The following is a 13794-nucleotide window of genomic DNA, read 5'->3' on the forward strand; positions in this document are numbered from 1 at the left end:
ACAGGAAGACAAAATGGCAACGGGCATCTGGCTGACTTGATATCAGCTGAAGAGTTTTCTGACTGACGGCTTGCTGCCTGATTAAATGGCTCCCCAGCTAGCTGTCTTAGTGGCTGCTTGGTTGCCAGATTACCTGACTAAATGGTGGGTTGTTCAGCCAGCTGGGTAACTGACTAACTGATTGGCTGGTTGGCGTGCTGATTGGCGCGCTGATTGGCTGGCAAACTAATTTATTTTTTCATTTACATACATAGCAGAGAGGAGGAGGCGGAGGAACAACAGGAGCATACTTCACCCAACCATCCTGCACTGATGACACTCTGATTGCAATCACAGCACAAGCACACAAAAGAGAGAGAGACGTAAAAACGCACACATGTTAAAGAACGGACTTATGGTTTGTATAATGACATGCATGTCAAGTCGCCAAGAGGGCAACAACTTACAGAGAACAGGGGGGGAAAAATGGATCAAGATTCAGATGTATACACATCAGTAGCACACATTGGCCTCTTCAGTTCCAAAAAGGTCATATTAAAACAGCAATTAGCAACATATTCATGTAATCAGGAGAGCTAAAGTCAAGAAGGCATTGAAGAAAGTCAAACAGAGATACAGGTAAGTTTTACTTCCTGCTTCTGGTTTGTTTTGTTGACTGCTCTGAAGTGCGTTTTTCTTTTCTTTTTCTTCATTTACTTTCCAGTTGAGTGACCATCTTGTCTTCGTTGTAAATAAATTGTTTAATAACTGCATTTGAGGAATCAATGCACGGACATAATAAAGATATCTGCAGATGAATCGGTATCAGATTTTTTTTTCTCCCCAATATCGATATCGGTATCGGTCGGGCCCTACTTTAAAGTATAGGCTGGAGAGGCACTCGGAGAACTACAAACATTGTGAGTTCTTGAACTGGAAACACAAAAAAGGTAATGGTCATTTAACCGTTCATAGTATTAAGAACAGAGATTCCTACCGTCCGATAATACCCATTAGTTGTCTGAGGTCATTGGTGTGGTTTCACTAAAACCATCAAAAAGGTTCAGGCACCCTGCAGTGTTCTATTAATGTCCTCAATGTGCTCGTATTATCTGTGTTCATGCGGATGCACACATTTTTCTAGAGGATTAAAATGCACTGAGCTCATTTTGATGGACACAATGTTTTATTGAGAGAATCACTAGATGTAGACATCGCCTCCCTTTGTTGATTAAAAAACAACGATCATTACCTTTAATCATATTAATCTTTCTCCTTACAACAGCCGCTTTATAGACATCTGCAACCTGACTTCCTGACATTCTCCCCCTCTCTTATTCTGTAAACATAGCAGAATAAGTCTCTTCTGCTCTCATCCCCCCACTTAGCCTTTTACAGCCTGTTCAGCTATAACTGGCACTTCTGATAAACCGAACAGATCAGGTCCCATGCTGCTACGTTAACCTTTTTTGCCTCTCACCACTTACTTCACGTCCTCTTCCACCTACAAAAGCTCTCTCTCTCTCACTCCCGCGCTCGCCTTCTGATAAACTGAGAAGAGCAGGTCCCATGCTGGCGTGTTAACCCGCCTCGCCCACTCACCCCCATTACATCCTTTGCCATCTACGCTGCTCTCACTCTCTCGCCCTCAGCCCAGCCGCTAACACCCTTTCATTATGGATTGTCTTCTCGGCGGGGGGCTTTTTGCCTCAAAGACAACCGGTTTTCCTCATCCGTGTCGGGGGTGGAGAGGGTGCAGATGACGGGGGTGCGATGAGGTGTACATGAGGGGGGAGACTGTGGGTTAGGGAGGGGGGGGATCATAAAAGTGACTGAGCTGGAGCCGTGCGATTTATGTATTTATTCATCACCGAGGAAGCTGCGTATTAAAAGGTCGGGCAATTTTCCAGGTCACTGACCAAACCCACACGGTGAAAAGAGACGGGTTGAAGAGGACAGACGCGGAGGAGACAAAGCGATAAAGAGAGTGGCTGCGATGGCAACCTGGTAGAGGCGATATTGGCAGTTGGACACACGTCGGTGCGTTCACACCTCAAGTGTTTGTGTGCCAACTTTGCCTAAGCCGTTCAGTGTGCACATGCTGCTTGTTTGTGTGTCTGAGGTTGGTGTGTGTGTTCCCGTCTGTCTGCACGCTGGCTGTGGTTAATGAGTTTGAAAGGTCAAACGCCTCTCTGAAAGATTAATGGGGTTTCCAAGGCACGGGGTAATGGTTTACGGGGCCCAGCCGGACACATTTCCAACATGACGGTCATTACCACCAGTGAGCACGGACAGAAGGAGGGATCAGAAGCAAAGACAAGGACTACATAGAAACTGCTGGGCAGGGGGGCTTGAGGAGATTTTTAACATGTGTGATGCTACAAGTCTGACAACAGAAAAAAAGAGTGAAAATTGGAGTTCACAGGAGCGCCTTTGTCTTCTCTTTCAAGTTCGGGGCTACATTAAAATTACTTTCAAAGAGAGGCTATTGCGTAAAGCACACTTGCCGCTTCTAGCTGTTACACCTGAGTCTGCATCAGGACATTTTATCATTTTGAATTTGTATGAAGGGAACAGGCAGCACATTTTGAGAATTAGATGACGAAAAAAGTCCTTTGTGATATCAATTTTATATTTTTTTAACATCAATCTTGATTAGTGTTTATTCAAAGAGAACTCCACTGATTTTGAATAGAGTTCTGTTCAGAAGCAAACAATTGATTTTCACTTTTCCGAAAGTTAAACTAAATACAACAAACATACACCGGGGTAACCTGTGTTCCTTGTCATACAGCTTCAACTGGAGGCAAACTCATAGTCAATACAAGGGAAGTGCCACATTTAGCCAATTTTATGTTTCAACATTGTTTCCCTGGTTAAAATGGCATACAAGCACTCGACCAGAGCATCCCACATCCAGGCAAGTCATATGGAAGTTCACCTGGAAGGAGGACCGGAGGCTTGCGATGCTAGCACTGCTAAAGTTAGCGACACTGTGATCCCACGTCCAGCCATGTCACAATAAATTGTGCATAATTCTTTTCCTAAGTGTGTTCTTATCTTTAGAATAGTCAACTAGAAGGACATCCCTCGTTCTTTATGACTGTCTGCTGTCTTGGTGACCTTGGAGGGCTTTTCTTTCCTCTTTAAGTGCCCAATTGTTACATAACAGATTAAAAAATGCTTCAGCACAATGCACAGAAAAGCGTCACACATTTATAAATAATGCTGCCGTGATTATAGAAGAAATTGCGGTTTGTGGCGGCGAAACATGCGAGGGTGAGTGCAGAAGCGTGATGCAGCAGTTAATTAGGAGCAAGAGAAGAAAGCAGTGAAGTGCAGAAGGATGTACAATAATAAACATGTTTAATGTAAGCTGCAGACTTTTTCACCTCATCTGCAACACACACACACACACACACACACAAAATGTACTTCTCCTGGCATGTGTTATCGGTTTCAGACTTTGCAGGGGAGTGTCAGCAGACATGGAAAGCACATTAAGAGGCGGCATCTGAAGGCCAGCCATCCTCATTGAGACCCAGAGCAAGTGAGGCGGACACTGACAAAGCAGAGAGGATGATGGGAGAGAGATACACCGAGTTCAGCTGTAGAAGTGTGTGAGGTCTCCGAGTATGCCACGTGTGTGTGTGTGAGTGTGTGTGAGTGTGTGTTTACGTGTGTGTTTACGTGTGCGATGGCTAGAAAGAGAGCAGACTGCTGAGAGCACGGGCAAAAATAGACGTGGTTTCTCATGTGTCTTTAAAACATGGACAGCCAGTTGGGTACACAGACACGTGAAAAAGCACTGCAGAGTTATGTTTTAACAAGATGAGAAGTCACTCCTGTCTGTTCTCATAACTGTTACATAACTGGATCCGGACAATATGGCCTCAGCTGCAGCCAATCTGAAAACGCACATAGCAAGCTGGATGACCTCGTGTCTAAAGAAGCATGTCTCCCAGACTGATGGTAACAATGAAATGATGAAATGCTCTATGCAGATGACACTCTCCTCATAAAATCTTACAGCAGCAGGTGACCTGATATGGAAATATATATGGAACTGACTTAATGATTATGACAACTGCAAAGAAGGTCTGCATAGAAAGGAGCTGGTAGTGGATAGAACAGTCCACGAAATGTTGAGATAAAATAACAAAAAAAAAGAACCGAAAATGTTATTTCAATGCGTTTTATCCAAAATGTTAACTACAGCAGCTCATTCAAGCCTGTAGGCACCAGGCATGTTTGTGATTTGACTAAATGATGAAATGTCGTAACCCTTGCAAGTAGCTCCTGTAAATGGCGACTGTCCCGCTGCCGTAATGCACTACTTCCTGGATGTAAACCAGCACAGTGGACAGACAGTGTTGCATTGCAGTTCAGCACTATTTTGAAAAAAATTGAATTAAAGTTGTACACATAGATATTAACATGCAAGGAGGACCAAAGGCTGACGGTGCTAGCACTGCTAACGTTAGCCACACTTGGCAATCCAATTCGATAGATTCAGTGTGTCTAGCCATGGTGCTCAATTTTGACTGTTTTCTGAGTGATTTCTCTTTTTTAGATTCTCATATTTTGGAGCTTTGGGCAACAGAACCAGCTGCCATTTTTGACAACATGGAAGTGAGGACTTGTTCGGTATTTCCACTTGACCAAAATGAAGTATTCAACTGTTGTGCCAAAATACAGTCTACAAAGTCAGCGTTTCCTCCAACAAGAATGGGTTCCTTGCCTTTTACAAACCAAGTGGACCTCTGTCACCTCAATGACAGTGTGATGTGGCCTCCTAAACCAGCCTAAATTGAGGCTGATGGTCTCTAAGCCTACATCTCAAAGGAAGGGCAACACATTTAACCTCCTGTAGTGCACTGCCTCTACACACAAACACATGGGTTACAATTCCTTCCCAAGCATTTTCCTCACAACAGCCAATTAAAAAAATTATTGCTGTATTACAGGGTGCAGGGTCGGATCATACAAATGTGAGTCCACCTTCGTTGTTCATTGGTAGGTAGAAAATTGTGTTTTCCCTGATTATATTTCCCTGATTACAGGGTGGTGCCCCAAGAGTTGATTAAACATAGTTTAATGATAGTGTTATTTATATTATTAATAATTAAACATAATTATTAAAGAATATAACCAAAGTTGACTTGATACAACCCAACAATTGGTAAACCAACCGATCTGGGGTCAACACAAATTTGTTGTCAGTTTCAGGTTTTTGAAATGTTCACGTTGCCATGAACTGTATTTTACCAGTAGCTCCAGTTTGTTCAACCACAAATGAAATGCAGAAAGTATGAAGTCCCAATTGATATACTGGATCTGTATTCATGAGTTTGTTTTTCATACTCAAGTCTAAAAGAGTGGGTGTTAATGTTTTCACCATCGGAATACAAGGAAATGAAATGGAAAATCTTTGGGAATGTGAGGGTGTTGGACTGACTGAGCTCCGCCGAGTTGTCAGTTCTATTCCCAGCATGCCCGCCCACATCGAGGGCTTGCATTAATGCAGTTCGTGTTTACTCTCAATGCAAAACACCCTGAGCACAAACTTCTGCCAAGAGCACAGCTCCAGCTCTGCACAAACACACACCAGTGACATTCATCAACTTTAGACACCTCAGGACTGCAACGCCTGCCAAAGAAAAACTCCTCTAATCCATTAGCATCCCAACAAAGGCTGCAGAGATGAATAATATGTTTGAGACATCCGGATAAGAATCAGTTGGAAATATGTCTCATACACAAGATGCTGCTGGTGTGGGTGGTGGGAGATATTTAAAAAAAAAAATTATCTAGTTATTTTTATTAAACTTTTTTGCATATAACCTTTAGAGAACCTTCTGGAGAACAGGCCCTTGAGATGTTTACATAAGGCTCTGGATGTGTTTGCTAAAGCAGCTCTTGCTCTGCTAACAGTGTGCAGCGTTAGATTATCTTTTTCTCTCTATTATATAAGAATAAACACACTCATGCATGCTTTCAGCCAGACACTTGTTCGTTTCCTCTCTGCTTTATGATAATGTGGGTGACCTTGCAAATAATGGAAAAGTTGGGAATAAAAAAACATGACTGCCCGTTTACGATGAAGCACAACCTGTGAACCTCAAGTCCTTAAATTACTAAATGTGAACTACAGGGGACGGATTCTATTACAGCAGCAACAAAAGCAAAAATATATATATATATTTTGATTCGTAATGTGAGGATAAAATGCGTCTTTTATGAGGTACAATTGAACATCGTAGGGTTTTTAATTGTAGTTTGTACAAATAAGCATCAGCTCCTGCTTTAGGAAATTGTAACTTCTCATTTTTCTCCACTTTCTCATTGTCTGTAGATCAATGAAATAACAGATGACAAAAAATTATAATTCTCTGCTGCCAAAGCAGAAACTCTAGCATTAAAAATATCGAGCCAATGAGGACGTTTCTTACAAAACTGCAGTTTGCCCGATTGTCCACTTCAGGCTGGTTCCAAAAGCCAAAGAATCCTTTTAAGGTCCAAGGTTTTTTCAGTAAAATTAATAAATGAACACATTTAAAAAAACGACTTTGGTATCAAGAGGTCATTTCTTTATAGGCGCAACTCATAGTTTTGATTTCATTGTCTTAACAGTTATTCATACATTTGTATAATTAGGGGCGTGGCCGAGTTGAATGACAGGTAGAAACGTTGTCGCTTTTTGACTTCCACCTCTTTTTCTGTTACTAGATTGTTCAAAGTAAGTTGTGGAGTCAACATTTTCAACATGGTGGCAGCCATCGTTGGGCTTCAGAATGCCTCTTCTGATTCCATTGTGTGATGTCAGTGAGACTACGTTGATGTTTTATACAGCCTATGGTTACAGAGCAAGTTTTAATTACGAAGTTGGCACATGCAGTGTGTGGCAATAGTCTTTAAATTAGTAAATTAATGACTTTAAATATCGTAATTTCTTCCATGTTGACAATTAACCACAGCAAATGTGGCTTTATATTCCACTTAAGTACCGATCATTTTCACTCTTTACTTAGATTATCATTGATTCAAAAAACCTATTTAAATTCCATGAAATAAAATTAAAATAGCAGTAAATATTCCTCAAAGAGACACTGGAATGTGTTAATGTTTGACATGCATTTATGATTTACTTTATTCATAAAGTGATGTTAGTTTTTAGAAGTATAGTGGTTCTCACAGGGGGGTCCTTGGACCCCCAGGGGTACTTCAGGGTGTTCAAGTGGATCAGCAGCTGTTTATTTCTCCCTCCATAAGTAATAGAATGACAAAATAGGTTTCACATGTGCTCTGCAGTTAAATGTAAGAGCTGAAAAATTAAGACGGAGGACCTTGGGCGGGACAGGATCTATTCAAATGGAGTAATCTCAGCTTCTTTGTCCATGCTGAATTCATTTGGTTGCTGCATTGATTCAATTATGACCCGCACCTAATTAATAACACTTCATCATATTTTCAGATAATCAACCATAAAAACAAGTTGTTTAAGATTTATGGAAGACAGCCAAACATAAACCGGCTTCCTGAAGCTGCAAAGTGTGAGGATGATTTGAGGAAAAGACAACAGCCCAAACACTACAGGCAACAGTGGGAAATTATCTTAAAGCATCTTATATAGACTGCAGGTAAAGGCAGACATACACATGGAGAAAACATGTGCAGACAATGTTGAATGTGCATCCAAGTAATCAACCGCTGAAGAAGCTGTTTTTCCGCATAGATTCATCAAATAAAATGATGCAGCCCGTCTGCAGTTCCGTCATCTATCACAGCTGCACAGAGCCCCTTCCTCACTGTCCAATATGGCTGAAGCACCTGCTAAATCCCACAACATGCACGCACACACACACAAAGAAACACACTCCCATCCTGCTGATGGCTCATTCTTGCCGATCCAGCAGAACAGCGGCGATGCTGTAGCTGCGTCCTCACCCCGGACAAAAGAAATCAGGTGACCCTATTGGGATCCAATGGACACGCACGCACACACACAATCCATCCCTCCATCTCAGTCGATGTGTTCCACTGGATTGGGAGGTAAATAAGGATGTGGCCGGGCTGCTGCATTGACTTGTTATGGGAACCCCTGGTCTGTTTGATTACATGTAACATACAGGAGGTGTGGAACAAAGCAGTGCTGGCAGCTTACAATTCCCTCATTGCTCGCTCGCTTTTTTCCTCGCCTCCAATTTTCTTCCTGTCACTCCCTCATCCACCAATCCCTCGCTTTTTTTTTCCCCGCTCCAACCCGGCATCACTTATTTCTCACCCCTCGACCTAACACACCTCGTCTTTCGTTTTCTGCTTGTAATGCATCATTTTTTTTGGGATGGAACCCCCCCCCCCCCCCCCCCCCCCCCCCTCGTCCCTCCTGAAAATGACTCCGCTGCCATCTTCACAAATCACTCTGACCTTTCGTACTCGCCGAGGTCGCCATCATCTGATCCGGGTCCAAGGCCCGTTCCCCGCCAGCCCACCCGGCACGGGCAGTGGCAGCAGAGCAGAAATAAGCCGGCATCAATCACACACAATTAGTCCCATTAGAAGCCTGGGAGGGTGGAGAGCTCCTCCACCGTCAGTTTGGCAATCGTTGGTAAAAAAAACAAAAACCCAGTATTTGTCAATCAGATCGCTTCTAAGTGCTTATTATATCATCGAGCAATCATGTGACATATGAGTGGAGTTTAATATTGCATAGTCGGTTTAATTAAGCTGCATTCAAGTCAGCAGTAAACAGAAATTGGAAGGCTTTTAAAATCATGATACGGCAGGTTGGTCCAAATAAATGGCACGACTGTTGCATTGTAGTCCCAACAAAAGCACTTAAATAAGCAATAATTCACAGATTGCCTTTGCCTCACTGTAATGCACATTGCAGCAGATCACTTAGTAAACAGAAAGTTGATAATGGATGATTCTGCGGAATACAATTTTAAACTAAAAGTCTGCTGGGATGCAGTCAAAAAAATGCAGCTTCACACCTACAGAAACGATGCAGGCAAGAGACGGAAGAAAAACAGCGATATTTGTAGCTCTTAAGGTTCAAACTGAACTCAAGGCAGATTTAAGAGGGACACGCTCACACATAAAACACACTATTCAGAAGCAAAGTTGTCCTCCTGTGCCGGGCAATTTGAGCTTAAAATATTCAACGCTGCAAGTGGAAAATGTCTCAGCTTGAGCACCAAACTTCACTTTTTGTCCAAGGCCGGATGACTCCACTCCATAAAACATACAAAGACAAAAAAGATGGGAGAAAAACTGGTGAAAAACTAAAAGAATCAGAGTCCCTGGTAAGTTAGGAGATCAGTCACATACACACAAAGCCACGGTCTCTCGACACACAAAAACACACACACACACACACACACATACACACAGGGGGTCAACGGGGGACACTGAGACGGAATTAAAGCTGCAGTCACTGGCAGAAAAGTTAGACAAACAATCCTCCAACAAGCTGAAACTTTTACCTTTTGCTCTGCTACTTAAAACAGTCCCTGCACTCACACAGAACATCAGCAGCAGACCTTTATTTTCTGTGCTATAGCATCACACTACACGTGATGACAACTAAAAAGGGAATCGTATTTTCACAAAGGGTGCTTGACTTATCAGATTTTTAAACTTGAAGATGAGACAGATTTTGAAGGAATGATGCATTTATTTAATCGAGGAACCAGGGATGACTTTCAGACTCAGAGCAGCAGTCACATTGTCTGTTTTTCCAGATGTTTCTGACATGTCTTATAGTCTGAATGCAGTGACTTTCCCCAGCTTCACAAAGCATCATGGTAGGAAATGTCAGCTGTAAATTACACATGACACGGGGTGCTTTTTTGAGGCACAGCAGCGTAATAAGACTGCAGGTAAAGAAAAGCCATTCCAAAGCCTGCCAGCAAACAAGGTGCAGTCGAGTCACCTCCAAAGACTCGAGACATGACAGGGCATCAAGCGGAGCTGCACGCGGCCCGCGCACAAACAGGATGATCCCACAGGTTACCGCCTGAGACTCCCTCGCCCTCAATCACTTCCCTCCTCTCTCTCCATCAGACGGCCTCTCTATTGTTCTGCGCCGAGCCGGTGCCCTCGCTCAAGCCTGCTGCAGAATGGATGGCTGCAGCGGGAGGGAGGGAAGGAAGGAGGGAGGGAGGAGAGGGAGGAGGAAGTAAATGAGATCCCGATGAGATGCCAAGGTGTGTTAGTGGTGAGGCGTGGAGGAATGAGAAAAGCCGCCTGAAGGGAGGGGCGGGGGGGGGGGGGTGGTTAGATTGACTGCGTGTGAGGTGTATGGGATAGTGGACGCCCCGCTCCCTCCCCCCCTCAAACCCCCCTCCAACATATTAGTGTTTGCTAAGTCAGCTCAGGATGCAGGAGGTATTTTCAGGAGAGGAGGAGTGGAAGAAGATGACATATGGACGGTGGGAAGAACAAAGGAAAACTGGAGGATGGGACAGAGAAGGAAAGAACTACAACATGAGAAAATGTTGTCTTGTAGATACAACAAACGAAAAACAGAACAAAGAACAGGAAAAGTGGAAGGAAGAAGAACAACCAAAAAAAAGGAAAAAACAAGAGGGAAGGAAAAAAGGCACATTAGGAAGAATGAAATAGGAGCAAAGACGGGGAGATGTGTAAAAATGTAAAACTAAGCTGCTGAAAGATTCAACTAGACACAAGGACGCTCTGCAAGAAAAGACATCTCATCAATTAGTGAGCAACGAGACACATAAATACTGTAATATAATCTAAAAGGAGGTTTTAACAGACGCTCCAAATTTAGTCAAAACAGGGACGATTTGTGCACACACTTCCTTTGTTGAATCTCAGCTCTCACAGAAGAGTTTCACTCAAACAGGTAGTTCAATCGCCTCGTTTGATTTGCATATAAATGGTAGAGGAAAATTAAAAGAAGCGAAAAACTCTCTTCTTCCGTCTCTCCCCAAATCCTTGAGAACAGCGAGGAGACTCTCTGCCAATAGCAGCCTTCAGGAGCACATTGCTTTCACAGCAATTAATCGCTGTCACAACATCAATTAAACAAAAGCTAGCTTCCAAATCCGGCTACCCAGCATTCCAGGGAACCGAATCAATCTGGCAATGAGTCTGAGTGTGTGCGTGCGTGTGTGTGTTAAGTGTGTGATGCATCCAAAGCTGGAGAGAAGTGTGTTGAAATAAAAAGGGTTGATTCTGTGTGCACGCACTAAAGCGGTCTCTTAAGTACGAGAAGATGTCACACCATGCAGCGTGTTTCATGAGAAGGCTCGCATGCAAGTCTTGCATGTACGTGCCAGGCGAGTGTGTGTGCACAGGAGGGCATTAAATGTGTGTCAATGATGTATGGATGAGGAGTGTGCATGCATGCCAAATGTCCATAAAGGACACTGTTCATATGTGATGAAATGATGATGACTGTTTGCGTGCTACATGAGCGTGTGTGCACGTCTATGAATCTCCTCTTTAGACCCACATTATGCTACTTTCCACTTCAGCATCTAGGAACTGATTAGGATCACATTCCTGGCTTTTGCTGGAGCCGGCAAGTCAAAAACACACACACACACACACACACACACACACACACACACACTCTTACACTGCACTGTTCATAAGTTTAGATCATGTAAGTTATGTAGGTTTTAAATGTGTCTGCTTATTTGTGAGTGCAGGCTGCAGGTAAACTGTTGAACCCCAGCAGGAGGAGAGACCGCATCCAAATCCAGATACCAAAATCTGCATAAAAGCTTGATTACACATTACTCTGCTGTCTTTCTGTTTCTAAAATGATCCTTGGATTACTTCCGACAAACAGCTGACCACTTGTTAAAAAACTGACAGAGGGAGTATTTGTTACAGAGAATAAATGAGAGGAGAGTTTAAAGGCATGCAGAGGGGGTTTAATGCTTCAGCATCAGAGACTGCGAGAGGATGTAAAAAGACAAAGAAAACCAGTTGCACACAAATGCCAAGGCAAAAAAAGCTGAGCACAAGATGTTAGTGTTTGTGACAACCGACCGGGGATGTTTCTCTCTCATAACGGGAACCAATCTGACTTTTTGCTCCCTGAATAAATCATAAAGTAGATATTGAAGCAGACTGTGGCTCCGTTACAGTCTGTGGCAGCAACAAATATGATCATTTTATTCAGTTTTTGTCTCTAAAACATCTCCTACATTAGTGATTTAGTTCACTACCTGTTTTTAATCATCTGTTCCCTGAAGTCGGCACAAATGAGAGCTGTGTAAGATACATTGAACGTTTTTTTGACGAGCTTTTTGGAATAAAATGCCCTGCTTGTCAATCAAGACTTTTCTTTCCACGGAGTGACAAACATTGTACAGTGTAAAAGCTTCTGATTTGTTCGCATGTGTGGATTATTTGGAGAGAAACGCTTACAGTTTTATGAGCACCAAATGCGTAAAATCTGTCACACAGCTTCCAGAGACGCGTCAGGTTTTCATATTTAGACTACAAGTACGGTTGGAGTGTTTTAACTTCGATTGTATAAATGTTTGGGTTTTTTTTAAATTATTGGATACAGTACACATTCCTTTCTCTCACAGGACAAGTGCAAAATGCCAAACTCTCTCCTCCGCTGTGTGGGCATCTGTCTGTCGATCATCGCTCCCTGCTGCTGCGGAGACCGGTTTGGGTACAAGCGAGCCAAAATCATCACACACACACACCGGGTTTCAACATACCTTCCTCGGCGTGACAGGCTCCTTCTATGTTCAGCAATAATATCCAAAGCACCGAAACCAGCGTTTTACAGAGATCCATGTTTGTCTGGCCAGTTCCGCGGGGCTCTTGTCATCTCTCTCCAAGCCTGCGCGCAACGCACCGCAGCAGAGACGCACTTCACCGTTTTTTTTGAAAGGAGCGGAAGAGCCGTCTGGGCAAATAGTGCTGGATCCGAGCAGCCACACGGCCTATTTCATATCTCGGGGGAGGGTTTACCGGGCGAGATTGACACCGCGAGAGCGCAATGAAGTGTGGATGTGGAGTGGAGGGTACGCCAGGGTCGACCTATCAGTGAGCGGCAACCGGAAATCTGCGCGCAGGTGTTTCGAATACAATCAGCGGAGTCAGACTCGCAGTGTAGTGCATTTTTTACAGGCTGTGTGTTTTTGGAGAACGTGGAGAAAGTGGAGAAAGTGGAGGGGGCTCGGGATATTTTCTGTTTAATACCATAGTGAAGGTTTTATTCCTCTGCTCACAGAGTCCTGCACTTACTGATCAAAATATCTTGTTTCCTAAGGGGGGGTCCCTCACTGCCAGTTCAGTGTTTTAGAGCAGGGGTTCCCAAACTTTTCAGGTCGTGACCCCCAAAATAAGGGTGACAGAAACTGGGGACCCTACACTGTTCTTTAAGTAACACAAAATAATACAACAGCCTAAAAACAATAAAATAAATGTCCACATTAATTTCACTTAATGATTCTGTCTTATATGACATTGGATTACTTTTTGTATATTTACAAAAATGGGTAAAAATATATACTTATGCACTTTTAAATGATTTTTTATTTTTTATGGAAGGCAACCCGCGACCCCTCTCTTGGTGGCTGGCGACCCCCACTTTGGGAACCACTGTTCTACAGGTATGAGCTGTTCATAAAAAGTCACAAATTGATAACACAAAAATTCAAAAAGCACCCGGAACAGTCTTGGACTTTTAATAATATATATATTTTTAAGTACTTTAGAACAAATGTGAAAATTACAAAATTAGTTTTTCATAGAGAAAATCCCATTGGTGTCTTCAAATGCTCTGAAAGTTAACATTGACAAAAACACAGC

The 13794-nt window shown here is 43.0% G+C and overlaps 1 protein-coding gene across 2 annotated transcripts in view; it reads right to left on the minus strand.

Moving 5' to 3' along the window:
- The window catches only part of LOC132990657 (ephrin type-A receptor 7-like), a 177899-nt gene extending 164924 nt beyond the window's left edge, over positions 1–12975 (minus strand). Inside the window, exon 1 of one of the 2 annotated variants that reach the window (XM_061059009.1) lies at positions 12696–12975. In XM_061059009.1, the coding sequence (XP_060914992.1) occupies positions 12696–12774 (79 nt within the window). In that variant the 5' untranslated portion in view covers positions 12775–12975. The remainder of the gene's footprint in view (positions 1–12695) is intronic. The other variant, XM_061059010.1, reaches the window with a different exon arrangement.
- Between the last annotated feature and the right edge of the window lie 819 nt (positions 12976–13794).

Source organism: Labrus mixtus, chromosome 16 (genome assembly GCF_963584025.1).
Source record: "Labrus mixtus chromosome 16, fLabMix1.1, whole genome shotgun sequence".
Taxonomy (NCBI): Eukaryota; Metazoa; Chordata; class Actinopteri; order Labriformes; family Labridae; genus Labrus; species Labrus mixtus.